This window comes from Balaenoptera borealis, assembly GCF_965194805.1.
Source record: "Balaenoptera borealis genome assembly, chromosome: 11".
Taxonomy (NCBI): Eukaryota; Metazoa; Chordata; class Mammalia; order Artiodactyla; family Balaenopteridae; genus Balaenoptera; species Balaenoptera borealis.
In genome coordinates this window covers 109,701,742-109,722,726 of record NC_138868.1, presented here as the reverse complement: position 1 = coordinate 109,722,726, position 20,985 = coordinate 109,701,742, and the positions used below count along the sequence as shown (strand labels likewise).

Genomic DNA, 20,985 nt, shown 5'->3' with positions numbered 1-20,985 from the left:
GCCACATGGGACTGGGACACGGGGACATGGCCCTCCCCTGACACCCCAAGGCCGGGGCGCCCAGTCGGCCCAGTACAACTGGAAGTGCTGAGCCCGAGGGGAGCTGTGTGGCCAAGGAGCGGGGCCACATGGGACTGGGACACGGGGACATGGCCCTCCCCTGACACCCCAAGGCCGGGGCGCCAACTGGCAGTGGCCGCTGAAGTCGCAGAGAAACAGCGCGGCCCTGCCAGCTCTCAGTGACAAAAGGAGTGTTTATAGCAGGCGCGCTGACAGCCGTCCGAGTGCCACATTTATTTACAAAATGTTAGTTAAATTACTGACAGTTGGCGCCGTGGAGGAAAAGCTGAGAGGAAAGCTGACATTTCTTGATCTGGCGGGTACTCACAGCTCCGGTTCTGCGCCCCCATCCACTTATTAATGCCTTTATCTGCTTGTTGGTTTATCTATGTACGACTTCTGCCTTCTTCACCAGCCATTGCTGTCAAGAGGCTATGGCTGTCCCAGCAATTAAACTGCCCCATGCAATTTGGATCCAAAGTCCCTTGGGCTAAAAGTTGCCCTGAGGATTGACTGGACAGCCCCTGGGTCTGCACTGGCTCAGACCCAGCCTCAGAAGCTTCCAGAAAGCCTCCTGAGGGCAGGTGTATATCCCCAACCTGTTCTCTGCAGCACCCACCCACCGATGAGAAGCGTAGGCTCATGAAGTGGTGAATAATGACATAATCAGTACCATCTCATTATTCCTCTTCTGTGGATCAGAGACAGGTTTTCTGTGATGAAGCCGGACAAAGCGATTCCATTTTTCAGTCTTTCTGGCAGCGGAAATGAAGGGAGAAGAAGAACCTGGCTGACAAATGAAGATCAGCATTGTGGCTGCAGAGAGGTTTAGACACTGGAACACATTTCTGATACACATACACAATCCCCTTCCCTCAAAAATATATATTGGCTTAAACTGGTCTCTTTAACCTTTTTTTCCTATTGTGTTTCTTCTGATGTCAAAATAATGTGTTTTCCCTGACAATTTAAAATATACAGGTAAGTCTAAGTTTGTTTTCTGTGTCTGTGGGTCTATTTGGAGGGATAAATTAGGAATTTGGGATTAACATATACACACTATTATATATAAAATAGATAAGCAATAAGGATCTACTATATATCACAGAGAACTATATTCAATATTTTGTAATAACCGATATGGGAAAAGAATCTGAAAAAGAATAGACATGTATAACTGAATCACTTTGCTGTACACCTGAAACTAACACAACGTTGTCAATCAACTCTACTTCAATAAAAAAACACAAAGTGAACCACTGAAAAAAAAATACAGATAAGCAAAGACTAACCCCACAGGCCTCGTCTGACGTCCTACCTGAAATCATGGCCTTCACTCCCTTCCCCATCTCCCCACACTCTCCAATCTTCTCCGAAGCCTGCAGCAACAATGAATGGATTCCATCTGTTGTATGTATTTTGTTTCTGTGTGTTTTTGTGTTTCTCCCAGAAGGAAGTTCCATGAGGAAAGGGACTGGTTTGTTAACCAGTAAATTCCACAGTGGCTACAACTCTGCCTGGCACATGCCGGCAGACAACAGATACCTACTGAATTAAATCCAACGTGACCTGGCCACGCAGATCATCCACTGTTCAGTCTACATCCCGAGAGACCCTGACTGCTCGAGGCTCAGATTTGAAATGGGTCAAGTCCCTCCCCCTCTAGGAACGGGCCAGCTTCAGAAAGTGACCTCCTGCTGCTCCAGGCCAGTGTCACCTTCTGGCCTCGGCAGCCCAGCCACCCACAGTCCCTCCCTGCCTCCACCCCAAAGTCCTGAGTCCCCTTCCCGGCTCCTCCAACCCACCCCTCCCACATCCTACATCACAAGTGGCTCCCAGACCAGCAGTGGGATCCTTCCCAACATCTTTCTGAGGTCCTAGTTCTGAAGCCTCCCCTACCTGGCCAGACTGGAGGCTTGGTGAGGGCAGGAACTGCGCCCTATTTATCCTTACAGCCCACACGGGGCTTGGCAACACCCCACACAAGGGAGCATGTGTGCAAAAAGTTCTATGACCCAGACGTGGTGACTTGGGCTCAAAAGGTAGGCTATTTTTACTTTTATTAGATTTTATAACATTGGCTTCTTTCCAATTTTGGAAAACTAAAACTTGATTTTTAAAAATCTAATAAAAATAGAAAACACAAGAAGAAAATCAAGGTCACTCATAATTCCACGACCCAGAAGCTTTATGAGCATTACTGTGTTGGTAGAAGAGCCTTTCAGTGTTTCTTATTTTTAGCAGGAATTTGTGTGCACACACACTCCCGTTCCAGGGCTCTGAACCATTTTTGACTGATGAATTATAGACCAGTTAATTATCTGAAATGACTTAGAGGTCTGCCTTTATTCACACTCAGATGATATTAATTTCAAATTATTAGAAAGATAAAGAAGATGTGATTCATATATACAATGGAATATTACTCAGCCATAAAAAGGAACGAAACTGGGTCATTTGTAGAGAAGTGGATGGACCTAGGGTCTGTCATACAGAGTGAAGTAAGTCAGAAAGAGAAAAACAAATATCGTATATTAACGCATATATACAGAATCTAGAAAAATGGTACAGATGAACCTACTTGCAGGGCAGGAATAGAGATGCAGATGTAGACAACGGACGTGTGGACATGGGTGGTGGGGGGAATGGGGGAATGAATTGGGAGATTAGGATTGACATATATACACTACCATATGTAAAATAGATAGCTAGTGGGAACCTGCTGTATAGCACAGGGAGCTCAGCTCGGTGCTCTGTGGTGACCTAGATGGGTGGGATGGCGGGGGGGGGGAAGGAGGTGAAAGAGGGAGGGGATATATGTATACACATAGCTGATTCACTTTGTTGTACAGCAGAAACTGACACACCATTGTAAAGCAGCTATACCCCAATTAAAACAACAACAACAACAGAAACTAATCGGGTCAGAATTGTTAATGTCATGAAAGACCAAAAATAAATAAATTTTAAAAGAAAAAGAAAGTGCCTAATGTTAAATGAAGAACACTTGCAGGATAATAAATAAAATGTATTTTTATATTAAAAAAAAACAAAACTGTATCCAAAACAATATACTGTGTAAGGATACTTATATTTGGTAAAACTCTTAAAAAAAAGAAGGAAATGATCAAAAAGTTCAGGGCTGTGGTCAGCTCCTCAGATACAGGGTATAAGATAGTGGGAACACAGGTGGTTTCACAGGTGATGGAAGAGTAGGGGGAGGGCACACAGGTGACCAATTTGTTACGTATTTATATACAGATACACTACATACACATTGATGTATAAAATACTTCACAATAAAAAGGAAAATAATCCATCTTTGGCTCCCAGGATACTTAAAATATTGCGCTACTCAAGTAAACATTTTATCAAACCTTTACTAAGGGCCTGTCATAAGCCAGGCCCAGCATGAGGGGCTAGCAGGCCCCCAAAATAAACACAGACCAATCTCAGGGTGAAGAGTAATGCACATCCTTCATTACATCCCTCTGCTTGGACCATAACCCCATCCCCACTTTCTAGTAGAAAAGAATTTAGATAAAGAATTAATAAAAAATAAAGTCCAAATAATTACAGAATTAATAGAAAAGTTCAAAATGCATTTCTGATAGAAACTATATGTAGATATCTCCTTTAAAAACAGGAGTATGCTTCATTAACATTTTGTCTGCAATTCAGCAGTATTATTGTAAAATACAGACCAAAGACACCATCGGTGCAACTGTGAGGTCAATCAACAACCCAACATCAGCCAAGGCAATAATTACAAAGCAAAACGAACAGTAATTATTTATTTTTTAGAAGTAGGGAAAAATGTTTTCAGTTATAATAATAAAGTGAGAATAGCAGGTTTATGGCCTTTCTGTTGAAGCATTTATTACAAATCCTTCTTTCAGGACATTTCACCAGTTGCCACCATCGTAAGACCGTGAGCGACAGGGGCCTGGTGATGTGGCCGAGGCCTTGATCATATAGGAAAATTAAAGTCTAGAGATGGCATACTGTTTATTCACGCAGGAAGCCAGCGGCCTTGTTCTCGGGGGGAATTTCTTGTTCCACCAAGGAAATCCGCACAATGTAACAGTTGGAAATGTCCTCATACTTTGTGAATCAGTATGAGTCTAACCAAAGACAGAGACACAGGAAAAGAGCTTTTCCCTACATTCTGGTAAGTGCTGACAAGACGAGGAGGCTCAGGTGATTTGGGAACCCCAGGGACCTCGCTGAGCCAGGTGCAGGCCCTGGCTGGTCCCTGACACAAGGATCCAAGTCAAATATGGGCTTTGCTTTTAAAGAACTTGTAACTGAACAAGGGTGGGACAGGAAAATAATAATAAAATACAGAAAAGTGAAAAAACATGTTAATATACAGCAGCCAAAATGATCAAACTGCTCCAGTGGCTTCCAAAATACTAAGAAGAAAATGGGCAGTGGTCACTGTGATCCCTGTGGTCACCGCGGCCAAGAGGCCCGGCCTTGGCCCTGCCGTCCTCTCCCCTGTTTGCTGGAGCCAAGGATGCCCCCACCTGTGCACCTGGGTGTTTGCTGTGTTTCTGCCCAGAATATCCTCCCCACGTGTACACACACTCCCTCCCTCACTTCGTCAGATCTCACTCAAAGGCCCCATCTCAGAAAGACCCGCCCCAACCAGCGTGTCTCAAATTAGCACCTACTCTCCACGTTCCTGGTGTTATTTATTCCCATTTCACAGATAAGAAAATAAAGGCTCAGAGAAGTTAAGAGTTTCCCAAATCAAGTTCCAGCTCAAAGCTGTCCCAACTCCGAGTCCATCTTTTTTTTATTTGTAATGTTCATTTTATTTGCCATTTATAGTTTCCCCATTTTTGTCCAACTTTCTTTTTTTCTCATTTTCAATATTTTTTTTATTGAAGCATACATAGTTGATTTACAAAAACCTCTATGGAGTCCATCTTTTTTCCACTACATAACACATTCTCAATTAGCATGTTTTATGCAGATGATCAAGAACTGAGTAGGATATATGTTTAGGATCTGCATTTGTCTATGATATCTAACCAAGCTATAAAGAAAATCCACAGGGCAGGCATCCAGCTATTGGAAGCTGACCTGTGTTAACCCATCTCCTTTAAGTCCTATGATTTCATGTCTCTGTTACAGCTTCAAAAAGTCGGTCTTTCTCGGGGTCAAATTCTATACTATCAAGTGGTCCACCTTTCATTCCTCTTTCCTTTTTGTTAGTTGGGAAAACCATGTTGTGAATAGGATTTTGAAGATCTGTTGAAAATGTAGGCTTGAAGGGAGAGTATAAACCAGAGGGGGAAACAGCCAGTGCACGTGGTCTAGCAGGATGGGCACCAGCTCTAATACACCTTAGGTGAAAACAGAAAGCAGCAGGGAAATCATCTGGTTTGGATAAAAATTCAAAAAATTATATATCTAAACCTCTCATCTACACTAACTCTCCAAGTCTTAGGGCCGGTGCACTGGAAGGTCAGGCCCGTCTCTCTCCTGAAGACTAGAATTGTCTGGGGATGGGGCAGGACTGGGCCTCTGACGACTCCCACCACCTGGTCTGAGCCAGCCCAGCATCCCAGGGGGCTCCTTGGATCCTGGCACCAATCACTATCCCGTATTAATGGTAACAAGCAAAGCAACTATTTATTTCAATACCAAAGATCACCCTAAGGGCAGGGAAATGTCAAACTGGATGCTTAATGAAGTTGGTTCAAAAATGCTCTAGGGGTGCAATGTGAAATTTTCAGGCATAAACAGAGATGATCCAAGGAGACAAAAAATGTAATAGACCTCGCCTCCTTAGCATACACAGTGTGTAGGTTTGATTACTGAACAGAGATATGAAGTATGTGCTAAATAATTCTTCTCAACAGCTCATTAGGCCTAATCCAGCTCTGATTTCTACGAGTCCATTAATTCCAAATATGTGTCTGCTACACGTATGCACATCCGCACACGGTTGTGAAACACCGGCTTAATTTCACAATGTAATATCCTGGAAACGGCAACAGGTAAGACATCAAATCGTATATTGGGCAGATTTTAAATGTTTATAATTTTCGCATGTGATAAATGAAAATGACCAAGAATAACGGACCCAAGAGAGATGACATTTCAGTTAGAAAACACTAGGCGGTGACCAGGCACCGAGTACCGGCTGCCACACGACCACGAAGGAGCGAGAGCCTGGAGAGACGCCGCACGGAAACTCCACGCGGCAAACAGCAGCGACACAGGTGCTGGCCTTGTTTATGTGGGATTTTATTTATTTCTCGTCCCCTAAAATTGGAGCTGCTTTCATCATGTGCTCCTGCGTTCTGATTAGTTCCTGCCGACATTCAAGCTCCTAAATCCGTCTTTTCTCGCCCTGTTCTTCCTTTACTAGGTCACTGACACTTGCTGATTCCTCTGCCTAGAATGTGTTTCCTGCTGACCCCTGCAGGGCTGTCCCCACTATCATGCCCTGGGCCGCCCTGCAAACGCCCCTGTCCCTACACCCCAGGTCATCCTGCCTCTTACCCATATTTAACTTTTCACCACGCAGCATACTGTTTGTCTCCTTATTTGTGTACTGGCAGCTGGTACCCATTAGGTACAGTTGTGCAGGTCGTGCCCTGATCAAGAGCCCCAGGTGGAGGGGGGTTGAATTCCTGCAGGTCTGTCTCTCCAAACAGGAGCCCTAGTGAATGAGTCAGGCTGGAGAAAGGGCACCTGTTCCTAAGCGGTCTGTGCAAGTTGCAGCCTGAGAGAAGATGACGCTCATTCACTGCGTGCAATCTGCAGCCCCGTCTCCCTTTGTAAAGATGGCTCTGTGGGGAGAGGAACTGGGGCCTAGAACAGTGCCTGGCCCATACCAGATGCGCAGTCAGCAGTGCCAAAGCGAAACATGGACACAGTACAGACACAGGAAGCTCCGATTATGTGCCAGGCACCGTGTATCATCGTGAAACAACAAGGAAAACAAAAAGATCCCGCTCCCCATATCCCAAAATCGTGGAACAGAGCCACTTCACATCCTGCTGTCTCTGCATGCCTCTGTTCCCTGAGGACCCACGCACACAAGGCCTTTCCCTCCTCCCGTTCCTCTTTCCCCAAAGCCACAGGTGACGGCTCCACCACCTGACTGCTCTTCGGAAATCTGCCCTTTGACAGTGGTTTCTCTCCTTTTCCTTCAACATTTTAAAGAACAAGACTACAAGTCATCCCATCTGTCTCTTTTCTGTGTGTCAGTTAAAACACTGAATGTTAGAATATCTCTAGCACAAAAGGTTACACTAAATAAGACACCTCCAGCCATTAATGAGCAATTTGTCATCTGAGAGGTATTTTCACTAATTACAGCATGTCTGGAATTGTAGCCATTATGGACATGTGCTAATTTACTTCAAGGTAGAACTTGTCTTTGTCACTGGTTTCCACGTACTTGTAGAGTACAGCAGACATTTTTACTTGGTTCAGAGATGTAAAGACTGAAGCAAATGGAAATCAAACATTTGAGGCTTCAGTTTGAAAAGGCCATAGTTCCTACTTTCAGACACATGCAAAAGCCACCAAAAGCCTCGCCAAGAAATTTTAATAAGTGCTGAAGTTTGGATTCCAAAATATATCTTTGTATTTCTATGCAGCTGAAATCAGACAATATGAATTGTAATAGTTGTACTGGATTAGATAGGGTTACACTAGCTACTGTAACAAACTCCAGAATCGCAGAAGCTTATCACAAAGGAAGTGTATTTTAGTGTATTTTTCCCTCATGCAATAATCTAAGGAACGAGGTTGCCGGTCAGCTGGCAGGGCGGGGGCCGAAGCCCTCTCTGTGCAGACATTCAGTGACTCCGCTCACGAAACATCTGCCAAATGGGACACGGTTTCCAAGGTAATTTGGGGCATCAACATCCAGATGGCGTAAGGAGAAAGAGCCTGAAGTATCTCACATGGGAGCTTTTTAGGGGCCAATCCAACAGAACTTTTTGCTCACCTTCCTTTGGGTAGAACTCTGTCACATGACCACACCTAAATTCAAAAGAGGCTGGGAAATGCAACTGGGAAAAGCTTTGGGCCAGGACGTGGATAAACAACTTATATATTTTTGAACAGCTAAGAATCTCTTCCTCAGATGTAAGGCACTGAACAGAGCAGAATGGATCCTGTTCTCATTCCCCACGTGGGAAACGGGGGCTGGGCACGCTTTTTTCTTAGCATCCCAAGGTGGGCTGTGACAGAGCCAGGACTAAAACTCAGGTCACCCTAGGGGAAAGCCCTGGTGGTCCAGTGGTTAGGGCTCTGCGCTCTCACTGCCGTGGGTGCAGGTTCAATCCCCGGTTGGGGAACTAAGATCCCACAGGCAAGCGGCACAGCCAAAAAAAAAAAAAAAAAACCTCAGATCACCCTAGCCTTAGACCTCTGCTCACGTTCCCAAAACAATGAAACTTACCAAGACTTTTCAAAATCCTCCTCTACCAAGATGCCCCTGTAGCTGCAGAATCTGCACCAACTATCGCCAGCCTGGGCTCCGGTGCCCATATTCTTGTTCCACGTGTCTCTGGGCGGTGGCCCCAGGATCATGGGACACAGCAGCACGATCTGCCCACGGCAGATACATTTCACGCTCTGTCCTTCCCCAGCTGTAAAAAGCTAATACTTCCTGAGTGCTGGACACTGCTCTAAACACCCCAGATTTCACTCCTGGATCAGTACTCCTGTTATTAGTTCCCTGAAACAATGACAAAACTGAGACCCAGTGAGGTCAATCAAGGTGCCAAAGGTCACACACCTGCAAAGTGGCAGAACCAGGATTTGAACGCAGAGAGAGGTTTCACCCTAGACCCTGTGCTCAATCATCGTGCGCTATAGCCTTAAGGGAAAATTCCCTCCATCAAGAAAGTTTCAAATAAAATAATGGACATTGAATACTGTGTTAAATTTCAGGCCCACAGGCTGATTTCTGCCTACCTGCCATTTCCTTCCCTCCCCCCAAGTTCGTAGGCCTTAAGCTAGAAACTAATCCCGATTTTCAAGTGTTTATTAGATTTTGTATAAAACCGCTTGTGAAAGTGGAAATTTAAAGGTCCTTTAGATTCTGCATGTGCAGACTTCATGGAGTATGTCACCCTGTCCCGTGATTCCCTCCGCAAGGCCTGTCCCACTCGCTGTCCTAGAAGACAAGGCTGGATCACACACACCCCATGTGAGCTCTGTGTAAGAACCCCCAAACCTAGACCAATAAAGAGCTACACCTGAGCCTCCTGTTTCCAACAAAAGATAAACAGTTTTCACCATTCGCAGCTTACTGTTATTCCTAATGAACTTTTCATTCGCTCGAAAAATACTCCTCGATATACGCCATGTTCCAGGCAGTAATTTAGCCACTATAAATGAGAGCAATAAAGTCAGTGGCCTTGGGGATCTTACATTTTAGTGGAAAAGGCAATAAATAAGTATCAGATAAATAAATAACAGAATTTCCTAAGTGTTAAGGGCTATGGAGAAAGCTGAAGCTAGGTAGGGGGACGGAGTGATGTAGGGCTGGGGTATGGCTATTTCAAACAGCATGGCCTGGAAGGTCCTCTCTGAGGATGGGATATTGGAGCAGACGCATGAATGGCATGAAGGAGCCGTCATACAGCATTAGTGTGTCCTGGGAGAGGAAGGAGCATGTCCTCAGCAAGAATGGACTTGGTGGGTTCAAGAACGACAGGGAAGTTCCGTGAGCTACATCCTCGTGAGCAGGGCAGGAGGACAGAAGGTGTCTGATAGGTAGGCGGACACCAGTAAAAAAGCCTTTTATGTGCATTTCATTCTAAATATAACTGGAAGCCACTGTAGGGCTTTGAACACAGTGATGTGATTTGGTTTATGTTCTGGAATGACAACTTGGTCTACCAGGCGCAGATGGACTCTGGGAGAGCAGACGTGGTGGAAGCAGGAAGACCCGATGAGATGCCACGGGAACAGTCTTGGAAAGGGTGGATGGCAGCTTTGACTAGGCAGATAGTGTTCCAGATGGTGAAAACGGTCCGCTTCAGGATGCATCTTTTTTTTTTTTTTTTTAAATAAATTTATTTATTTATTTATTTTTGGCTGCGTTGGGTCTTCCCTGCTGCGCGCGGGCTTTCTCTAGTTGTGGTGCGCGGGCCTCTCATTGCGGTGGCTTCTCTTTCTGCAGACCATGGACTCTAGGAGTGCGGGCTTCAGCAGTTGTTGCTCGCGGGCTCAGTAGTTGTGGCTGCGGACTCTTGAGCGCAGGCTCATTAGTTGTGGCGCACGGGCTTAGCTGCTCCGCGGCATGTGGGATTTTCCTGGACCAGGGCTCAAACCCGTGTCCCCTGCGTTGGCAGGTGGATTCTTAAGCACTGAGCCACAAGGTAAGTCCCAGGATCTATCTTAAAAGTAAAGACACACAGGATTTATTGAAGGACTAGATGTAGCATAAGAGACAAAGAAAAAATATATCTATTAGGCTTTTGGACAGAGTAGCTGGATGAATGGTGGTGTCCATGCCCCAGATGGGGACAGATGGAGGGAATCAAGTTGGTGGTAGCTGGCAATGGGTCACATGGAGCTGGTATCAAGAACACCGCCTGGGAGACAGAGTTTGAAACACGTGAGTCATAAAAGTGGATTTGAAGATTAACACTAGGAAGTACAACCTGGAGCTCCAGAGTGAAGGAGACTGGTCAGGTTAGAGAGTAGAAAACTGCAGCAGGAAAGGGGCTGAGGGTACGTGGTGTGTGCGTCAACGTAACTGGGGATCCTGAGAGATGGGAAGAGAAATGTGCTGAAGCCACAGTAAGTAATGAGGAGAACACCTCTCCAGCTTTCAGGCCTCATGGCAACAAGGATACAGGAGAGAAACAGCCACTGCTGATCGGACGCTAGGAGTGGAAATGATCCAGGAAACAGCCAAGTCTCAGATTAAGCAAAAGCTGAGGGGAACATTCAGAGAAGAGAGCTGGGACACAGGGATTTCACTGGTGACAGATCATAGAGGCCAGAGGGTAACAAAAAGGTTCAGAAGATTAGAGAGAGTTTTGCAACTGGGTCAGATTATCGGATGTACAGGATCCTATGACAGTAAGAGTCAAAAAATGATGCAGAGTCTGGTAGATCTTTGACTTCTGAGGTGGCTAATAAGATAACTGAGAAGTAAGATGCAATAGGGTTTGTCCTGATGGTCTATTAGGAAAAAGAGAGTAATCAATTCTAACTACATTCCTACTCTGGGTCAGCCTCCTAGACATCTGTGACGGAGTCTGGGAGCTGACGACTGGGGGAGGAACAGTCATGCCAGGAGCATTGTACACAGAGATTATTTAAGCAATCTCTTTATAACACCCATGTGTATCAGTTTCTGGGTTTGTATAACAGAGCATTACAATCTGCATGGCTTGAAACAACAGAAATGTACTGTCTCACATTTCAGGGGGCCAGCAGTCTGAAATCAAGGTGCTGCAGGGCACATTCTCTATGAAACCTGTAGGAGAGAATCCCTCCCTGCATCTTCCTAGCTCTGATGCTTCATGCGCAACCTCTGGCACTCCTTGGCTTGCAGCCTCATTGCTCGAATGTCTCTGTCGTCACATGGTTTTCTCCCTGTGTGTCAACTCTGTCTCCGCAGGTCATCTTCTTATCAGGACACCAGTTGTATTGCATTGGGGTCCCACCCTACTCCGGTGTGAATGCATCTGAATAACTAGTTACATCTGCAATGAACCTATTTCCAAATAAGGTCACATTCTGAGGTACTGGATGTGAGGACTTCAATAGATCTTTTTTTTTTTTTTTGCGGGGAGTGATGCAATTCAACTCACAACACTGAAGTACTGCTTTTTCCAGTTTTCATGTATAACTTGTGCACCAAATAAAAAATAATTTGCATATATTTTTTCTTTCTTCCTCGTGGGTTCTGACCAGTTAGAATTGTTTTGGATTGAGCTTTCCTGATGAGTAAATGTGTCCAAAGATGATCATTCTGAGTGCAAGAGCACTTTTCCCCTCATCCACTACATTATAACCTGTTTGAAAGCCACAGAAGATCAAGAAATTATTTTCACACAAACATATCTTCCTTTCCTCTATGGGGCCAGCAAAGCTTTATCTGAAGGTTGATGTCAGTTTTGCCATTTTCCATCAGCCTGGTGGTTGATGCTGTTTTCATTAAAAATTCTATTATTTTAAAAAATCCATCAGCAAGATTGTAAGATTAATTCATATGTACTTTGTACAAGACAAATCTAACCTCTCAAAAGGTTTCTAAGCCAAAACATCTCATACTGACAAGGCAGCAAGTTGGCCAAATACACCCAAATAAACCCAAATAACTCAACCATGTGAATCAATGAGATTTGGGAAAAACAGATCATGAACAACTGAGACTGCTATATATAATTTAAACTACTTTAAGCCCCATGGCACAGGGTTGCAATGAGAAGGATTGTTCCTGTAGTTCCGTCAGCGAATTCCGAGATCAGTTTCTCACGGCAGACACACTGGTCTTGCCCCAGAACTGCACGGGAGAAAAATGACCAAATGCAGAGAGGCCCCCTTTTCTCTTGTCACCATTGCTGTGGAAGTCCTGAGCTGGCCTCTCAGTGAACAGGTGGGAACGAGGGGAAATGCAATCACAGGGCTTCAAAGCTGGAAGGGCTTAACCACCCCCAACAGTCAATGGCATCCCTACCCTGGCTTTCCCAGCTGACTCCAGTGGACTTGTCATGGAAGAACCAGTCTTCCAAGGAAAAGAGGTCTACAAATCCTAAATCTGTGTGTGAACTCCTGACCCCAGTATTTGTGTCAGATAAGCTGGCTCCACAGACCCTTCCATATGTTTGTTGTTGTTGTTTTTTATCTCGTAGGAAACTCATCTTCAGAGCCATGAACTGTCCTAGTAGGAAACTCATCTTCAGAGCCATGAACTGTCCTAGTAGGAAACTCATCTTCAGAGCCATGAACTGTCCTAGTAGGAAACTCATCTTCAGAGCCATGAACTGTCCTAACTTTCCGTGCAACAATCTTGTGATGAAAAATAAAGGAATACCTTTCTCCTCACTCCCTCTCTGATACAAACTAGCTCAAGAAATTATTTGAACAGAAGAAGATTCCTAGGATCTAAGCAGATGTGTAGGAGAAACACACAGAGAAGTATAATTAGACATGGACGGAGAGGCATTCCTCCCCTCATAGATCTTCCAGAAGCCAGACACAGTACATCTGTCAAAGTGTTGCCACATGGGTGTTTAAGCTACAATAGGTTACAGTGAAAACTGCTAAATGTGTTACTATTATATGTACACACACATGCATACACATGTGTGTACATTTATACACATGGAAAGAAGGAGACTAATTATATAATTATAGACTAAGCTTTGTGTACATCGTTTCATTTTAACCCCAAACGATCCTTTGAGGTAGGTAGTAAATGTCCTCTTCATATGGAAGAATTTTTAAAACTTGCCCAAGATAACACAGAGAAAGTACTTGAGTCCGAGTTGGCAGAACCCTGTGGTAAAGTCCGTTTTCTCTCTGGCACACCACTCCCGCTGGAATATGGGTTAGGAAGGTCTGGTTTGTTGAAGAGCTTTGTCTCCTTCAATTGCACTCACCTGAAACATTCCTACTGCTTCCTCCCTGCCTTTGGCTCGCAAGTGCGATTTGAAATTGCATCCTAAACCCAACCAATTCTTGATTTCCTAACAACACTATTATTTGACCATCTGTATGACGTTAATGGTATTATTTATTTATTACACCAGGAACCCATCAACCTGCTCCCAAGGAAGCACAATGATCTCAAATCATGCAAGAATAATGTTGCATTTTACCCATCAGTGGAGACTTTGAACTTAAGAGAATAAATGTGCCATTCATATTAATTATAATTTGTTCAGGCTTCCCCAGGAGAGACGCCAACGGTCCTATTCCTAGCGCAACAAAGAAGGAAATTTATGGGTGAAGGTGTCACCTATTCTGCCTCGCGCTGCTAGGGCCGCCAGAGAGACTGGCTTGTGGGCCTCAGAGAAGTGTGCTTCCACCTCAATGTGTGCAGTACCCCACTCCAGAGAGATACATGGTAATTCTGGGGAATTATTAACTCCCTGTGAGAGGGTCCAAGATTGCTGATATCTGAAGCAAACGGGTGGAAGAAGAACCACCCGTTTGGATAAAATCCTGACTTGAGCAATCTATGAAGACTCTATGATCCTCTGATGCAAAGGGACCTCTAGAGGCCACCTGGGTCATTCCCTGTGTCCCCATCGTGCCACAGACCACACCACACCTGACCCACTCCCATACCCAATTCCTAAAATACCTCCAGAAAGGAGGTTCTTGTGCCCCCAAACAAGGAAGGACAACGAAATGCACTCGGTTTCTGGGAAGAGAAGAAGCTGGCAATGAAGAAAAGAAGGAACCGAATGAGGAAAGCCCTTCGGTACAAGAAGAGAATGAGCTTAGTGTTCATACAAAACTGGTTCTCAGCCCCAGGCACATTCACCATCCGACGGTGTGATCTGGGGAATGGCTCACTCTGCCTTCCAGTGCTTTGCTTTCGTGACCTGTAAAACTGGAATAATAACTGTATCCACCTCATGGAGCATCTATGAGCATTCAATAAGTCTCTGCTGGTAGACTGCTCAGCGCCTGTGTGACACATAGTAAACAGAGCTCTCCCACCCAGCCAGAGGCAGAACTGACAAAGGCTAAGAATGCCAGCTTCAGCAGCAGAGGGAAGCAGCAGTTAGGAGAGAGCATGATGATAAATGTTAGCCAATTCTGTCAAAGGCACCCACAGTCAGTAAGATGCTTCTGCACTTAGTAGGACAAGGTGACCTTGTCTCAGGCACAGGTAGCCCTGAGCCAGGGCTCGCAGCTGCGTGATGCCGTGTGACTGGATGTCAGCTCCTTCTCCTCACCCCTGCAGGAAGCCCTCTTTGTGGGAGACTGATTATCACTAGCCTCACTATCTGAAAAACCAGGTGGTTGAACTCCCTGCGCTCTGTAGTCCTTTCAAACTCAAAAGAAAAGAGAAGTACTTCTGCAAAGCACCGAACCTTGTAGGTGAGGGGTGCTGGAGAACCGGCTGCCCCTCTTCTGCAAGTTCTTCAGGCTCTCCTGACAGCCGGCATTGTCCTTTCTCCTCCTGCCACACGTTCGACGGGGTTTTCAGTTTCCCCATTTTAGTTTTTGGCTCCTCAACAGGCTGTGTGTGCTTCCAGGAGCCTCCCTCCACAGCCCCATCTGTCCTTGCTCTTCTGAGCCCCGGTCCACCCAATGGATGCTTGGCAAGCCCCAGAGGTGAGCAAACAGGGGTCCACCCGGTAGGGGCTAAAGCAGCCAGAGCAGCACATGCTTCCTGAGTGGCATTGCTATTCTGAACAAGATAACTCATAAACAACAGATCAATAGTTACATGACCAGACACCCACTGACAGCAGACTCCAAATAGAAAGAAGGATGGGCAGAGAGGCACAGAAGGATGTGCCCCTCTTTATCTTGAAAATGCTAATTTCCCTGAGGTCTACCTGGGGTTGAGTACATCATCAGAGAGTAGCATTTCTTCAAAGGCTTAAGGACTGGAGAGGGGAGTGACCTGGCAGATAAATGGCTTATGTTATGGGTGCAGCTATGAAGTAACAGACAATTGACACAGACCATCTGTGTCCTGGACAGAAAGACACCGGCTCAATTACTTACGTGTATCTGTAACCTCCTCAAGAGCAACCTCACACCCAACATAGCACGACCCAGACGCAAATGACAGTGAGCCAGGAGCACATCCGGGGCAAGAACAACACCAGACAACTCAGGAAAAAAGGGCAGAGAGGGCAAGGAGAAGATGGTGATCGCAGACATTCCTTCCTTCCTTCAGTCATGCAACAGCTATTTACTGAGCAGCTTCTACCTGCCAGACACAGCACAGAATAAGACAGAGAAGGCACTCATCCTCAAGGAAGTTACAACCCCGCTGGGGAAGACAGATCATGAGCAACTAACCAAATAAATGAATGGGAAAATCTCACATACAGATGATTGCTCTGAAGAAATAATCCAGGATGATATGCCAGTGTAAGCCTGGTGGAAGTGGTAGGGGATCACTTTTATTTGGGTGTCAGGAACAGTTTCAGGGAGGGGGTTCCACCTGAGCTAAGGCCAAAATGATGAAGAGCTGCCCATGGGAAGATCTGGAGGAGGCGTACCTCCACAGTGGGGGCCATGCGTGGGAAGGCTCTGTAGCAAGAGTACGTTTTCTGTGTTCACAAAACAGGAAGACGGTCAAGATGTCTACAGCAGAGTGAGTGAAGGAAAGAGGGGGACCTGCACTCAGACTTTATTAGCAAAAGCGCTGGTCCAAGTCATGCACTAGGAACTAAGGACAGAAACCCGAAGAAGGTAGAGTTCTGGCCTCAAGAGGCCACGGAGCAGCTGGAGAGACTAACAGAGAATCCATCAGCTCCGAAAACGAAATGCTAAATGCTTTCCATGGTATGAATAACATGCCACAGTCTCCTACAGCTGGAAGGGGCCCCCATGGGTTTTCTCAAGTATGGAAACCACATTGTTCTCTGCTATTCTGTGGAACTGCTACACCGAAACCCAACTTCCGTCTTGTACATTTCTCAGACCTTTTATTTTTAACTCATATTTTTTAAAAAAGCACTTAGCAGATGACCCACAAGGAAACAATTCACTTTACTGGTTGCGGCCTTATTTGGGGAATCCATGAAAACATGAAATGCATCCATCAAAGTTGTCCAGTGACATGCTGACATTTAGTGACGGTCTCTAATTAATAAGACCCACGCGCCGCGCATCTCAGGCACTCCTGCCCCCATCAGAGGAGTGCAGCCCACCCACTGGGAGAGAGGGCGCTCTTCTCTGACCACCGGTAGACCATCCACCCACGCGATCATGGGCACATCTGCCTCCACGGCTGATGACCACTTCAACCTCTGCGTCCACAGCCTGGCCTTTTGAGTTGGACCCAAGGCCCTGGGGTGAGAAGCCTCAGCCTCAAGCCTTTCCACAACCAACACCCAGCTCATGCCCTTCATGTGAGAACCACACCACACATCTTAGTTGGTCGACCCCAGCTGTATAGAGGCTAGGGGATACTTTTGTTTGGTTTTCAGTCATCTCATCTGTTCAGTAAACATTTGGGAGCACACGGTGCTCAGGGCATTACAGAGCAGGATCCCCGCTTCCAAGAGCTAGCAGCTCCCCATCCACGTGGAGAAGGAAAACAGAGAGATAAACAACATTGCAAGACAGGGTGTGAGACAAAATGAGCGGAGAGACGATGCCAAGTCTCTGCAAGGAGTCGCGAGAACACAGAATGCGGTGGGGAAAGCTCGCCCTGCAAAGTCAAGGGGTCAGCACTCCAGCTCGGCCACGCGCTAACTTGTGTGATTTCAGGTGAATTCCCCTCTCCAGGCCTCAGCGTCCTCATCTATAGAACAGACATAATTTAGTCTATTTCAGAGAGTTGTTGTGAGGATTAATTGTGAGTAACTAACCAATAACTGATAGTACTATTCATCATTCAACATTATTATTACTACTCCTCATAATCTGGCTTCCAAATCTCCTAGCTGTGCAACCTTAATCAAATTATGTAAACTCAGTTTTCTCATCTGTAAAATGGGGATAATCATAGCACCTACAACCAGAGGGGTTGCATTAGGGTTAAAAGTTAATGTTATGAGGTTGGATGATGGGTGAGATAGTGTGTAAAACACTTAGAATACTCCCTAAGACATAGTGAGTATTGGAGAAACTTCAGTTCATGTTATTATTATTGCATATTCTATTTTATGAAACCTCACCCTTTTTAAAAAAATATGCGTGCAGACTACTGGCAGGAGGGCAGAAAGACTAGGAGACTGCAAATTGTCTGTAATTCTATTCAGACTGTGGATGCCGTATTAGGTGAAAGGTTTCCCAATATGTCTACAAGGATCATTAGTGTTAATTGGAGGAAATAAAACATTCTAAAAAGTTTCCTCACGTTAGAATCTGCTGCTGAAGCATTCGTTCTTTGGGAACTGCAAAAGATCCTCAAAAAATGAAACTGGTGAGAACAAAGCAGAATAAAATGAAATCAGAGCAAAAAAGTCCTCTGCTGGTTGAGAAGAAAACTACAAGCATGAACCTCAGGGTCACCTACGGTGACAGGGAGAGGGTGGTTCTCAGGGCAGAGCAGGGATGGCTGTGGTCTGTGTAGCTTGGTCACATGCTGAACGAAAAAGAAAGAGGTGAGGATGGGAGGAAGGAAGGAAGGGAGGAAGGGAGGGAGGAAAGAAAGAAGGAAAGGGAGGGAAGACAAAAGAAGGAAGAGACGACCCACATACACACAATAAAAGCAAAAGGGAAATAACCCAGAGCCCTGAACCACTCGTTTGTTGCAACCTGGAATCAGGTTATGTGCAAATTTAGCAAGTTCTATGCAAACAAAATACATTCTGAAATTCCTGCTTGCTTCTTTGCACACAGCATCACAAAATGCAGAGCCTGTGTTTGAGGGTTTAAGGGCTTCCGCTCCACAGAAGTGCAGCCCAACACGGGGGCCCCTCCTCGTCTAGTGCGGGAGGGCCTGAGGAGGACGATGGCCATCCTGTGGAGGCTTGAGCGCCATCTGCACGGTCCACCTGCTGCCCCGCTCACATCCTAAATTAGGCCCATGGCCAACAGGTTGGTGTCACGCAGATCTCACCTCCTCTAATCCCTGCCCTGTGGGGCTCCCTCCACTGGGAGGGTCTTCCTCCTACTTGTCGGGAAGACAGTCAGTCTCAGTGGCTAGCCCTGGACGTCAGGAGATGTTCCAGGAGGGCCTTTTTATGCCAGGGCTGGGCTGAGAAAGCCCCACCATATCCCACTCCCTCCATCTACAACCAGTCAAGCCCAGTGAGTCTACAGCATATGTGACAATGCAAACAAACGTGAGTGCACGAGAGACAAGGAGAGGGGCCTGGAGTGAGTCAGGAAGAGGCATGGAAGCAGAGACAAAGAAAGAGAAGCCAGCCGGTACACGATAACGCGATTTTTCAAAGGGGCTGCTCCAGGCCCCAGCTGAGCATCTGACAAATCCAGCAGAGTCCTGACTCTCATGAGCCTGGGGACTGCCCTCTGAAGACCAGATCCCGGCCTGCCCAAATCCTCTCATTGTTCCTATGATGTGGCAGCTACGTCTGTCAAGGCCCCTTGGCTACTTCTTTATCCCCAAATCTCTACAGAGCTGACTGCCTTCCCCCTTCTCCTTGAAAGTACCTTCCCATCCATTTCTAAAATGTTCTCAGTATGAGACTGTCTCCATCTTATTTCTTGAGGGCTATATCTTGCAGCCAAGGGTTAGGGAAAAGGGGGCATCCAGAGGACACTAAATGCCATCGACTACATTGCTTTAGAGGTTTGTTTTTGTTTTCTTTTCTAAGTAGTCTGAAATCAGGACATATTTAAAGTTTCCATGAAATCCTTTATAAAGCAGATACACAGTTATTTCAGGTGTGAGGTGTGAGGCAGTTAGATATTTAACCTTTGCTCAAAATAGTCCCTAACTCAGGGCTCAGTGGAAGAGGTGGGTTTCCAGAACCAGTGAGTACCCTGGGGGCATGAGCGTTAGCTCGCCGAAGACAAAGGAGCATGGGTGCTTGCAGACTATGACAGGCCCTTAAATCACACGCTTCCTTTGGCAATGTTCTGACAAGTCAGCTCTGTAACCCAGTGTCCCTTTTGCAACATTTTCTATCCCGTGGGTATCGCCTTACATGCACCATCCACAAACCTTAGAAGAGCTACCTTAGACAGTCACAAAAGGCGTAAAAGAGTGGGCACCAACGCCAAGGTTCTCTCTCCAAGAATCTTCATGTACAAAGGATGGGAATATTGCCATACGGCCTTACAGTCAGCTCAATGGCCCAGTCTGGAAAACTTTATTTAGGCAGGCATACATTCTTCCCATGAATCTTCTTAACTTCTACCTCCTGCTGACTCTCATAAAATTCCAGAGAGTTAGGATCTCCCATTGCAATCACTAATTCTGTGTTGCCCTTCTGTGAGTGGTATGGTTTGTAGACACTGGAAATTGAGTTAGCATTTCAGGAGGCCGGGGGAAAAGGGAGACAGATTCATCCTACCTTACTCAAAACATAGTCAAGATTCTTCTTCTCCTTCTCTAATTCCTGTCAGCCTTAACCCCAGACGTCAAGCAGGACCCAGGTCAACACTGAGACCCAGTTTCCATTTGGGAGATGAGTTTTGAACATACTGCTTTAGTGGACAGCACAGCTAACCAAAGTAAACGATCTTTTCCACAGACAAATCAGACTCATCTCCATGGCTTCAATCTCAGAAAGCCATGTTCAGACAGAGAAAGCATGTCCCTCTGGCTACCAGCTCATGGCATGAAGACACCCCAGGAAAGCTAAGACACAGTCAGACCCAGGACGAAACAGCAGCTCTGCCAGAGTACGGGAGTGGGGCTGGCAACACCCCGTGGCACAGGCAGAGTGACGGCATTCACAGAAAGCCAGACCCGGCCTTTGGGACTCATTAACGCCAGAGAAGACTGTCCACGCTGAGCCCCAGCCAGGCCCCCAGTCACCGCGGCCACCGGTTTCAGGTACAGACAGTGCTCAGGCCACTGGCCTCCATCTCAGAGACCCCCTGGCCCAGCCTCCCCTCCTGCTTACCAAGTCCTGAGCCTAGGAGGCCAGTTTGGGGGAAACATTTCATCTCTGGAACCTCTGAGCGTTTCCCTATGACCACCACCTTTCCGGGGCAGAGCACCCAGCTCAGCCATGAATTGTGCAGCCCAGGGAAGCGGCGACCTCCCTGCCAGCAGCTGCAGAAAACACACCTGCACCTCTCCCCCTCTCCCCCCACCCCCTACACAAATCACTGTCGATTCAGAGAAGAATGGCGGCTCCCTAC

At 46.1% G+C, this 20,985-nt stretch overlaps 1 protein-coding gene across 8 annotated transcripts in view; it reads right to left on the bottom strand.

Annotated features, from left to right (window-relative positions):
* NTM (neurotrimin) overlaps window positions 1-20,985 on the bottom strand; it is a 935,126-nt gene that overhangs the window by 384,002 nt on the left and 530,139 nt on the right. The window contains exon 1 of one of the 8 annotated variants that reach the window (XM_082343115.1): window positions 20,745-20,869. The exons of the other annotated variants lie outside the window; for them this stretch is intronic. Coding sequence (XP_082199241.1) covers window positions 20,745-20,854 — 110 coding nt within the window. The 5' untranslated portion in view covers window positions 20,855-20,869. Of the gene's footprint in view, window positions 1-20,744; window positions 20,870-20,985 lie in introns of those variants that run through there. 8 annotated transcript variants of the gene reach the window in all.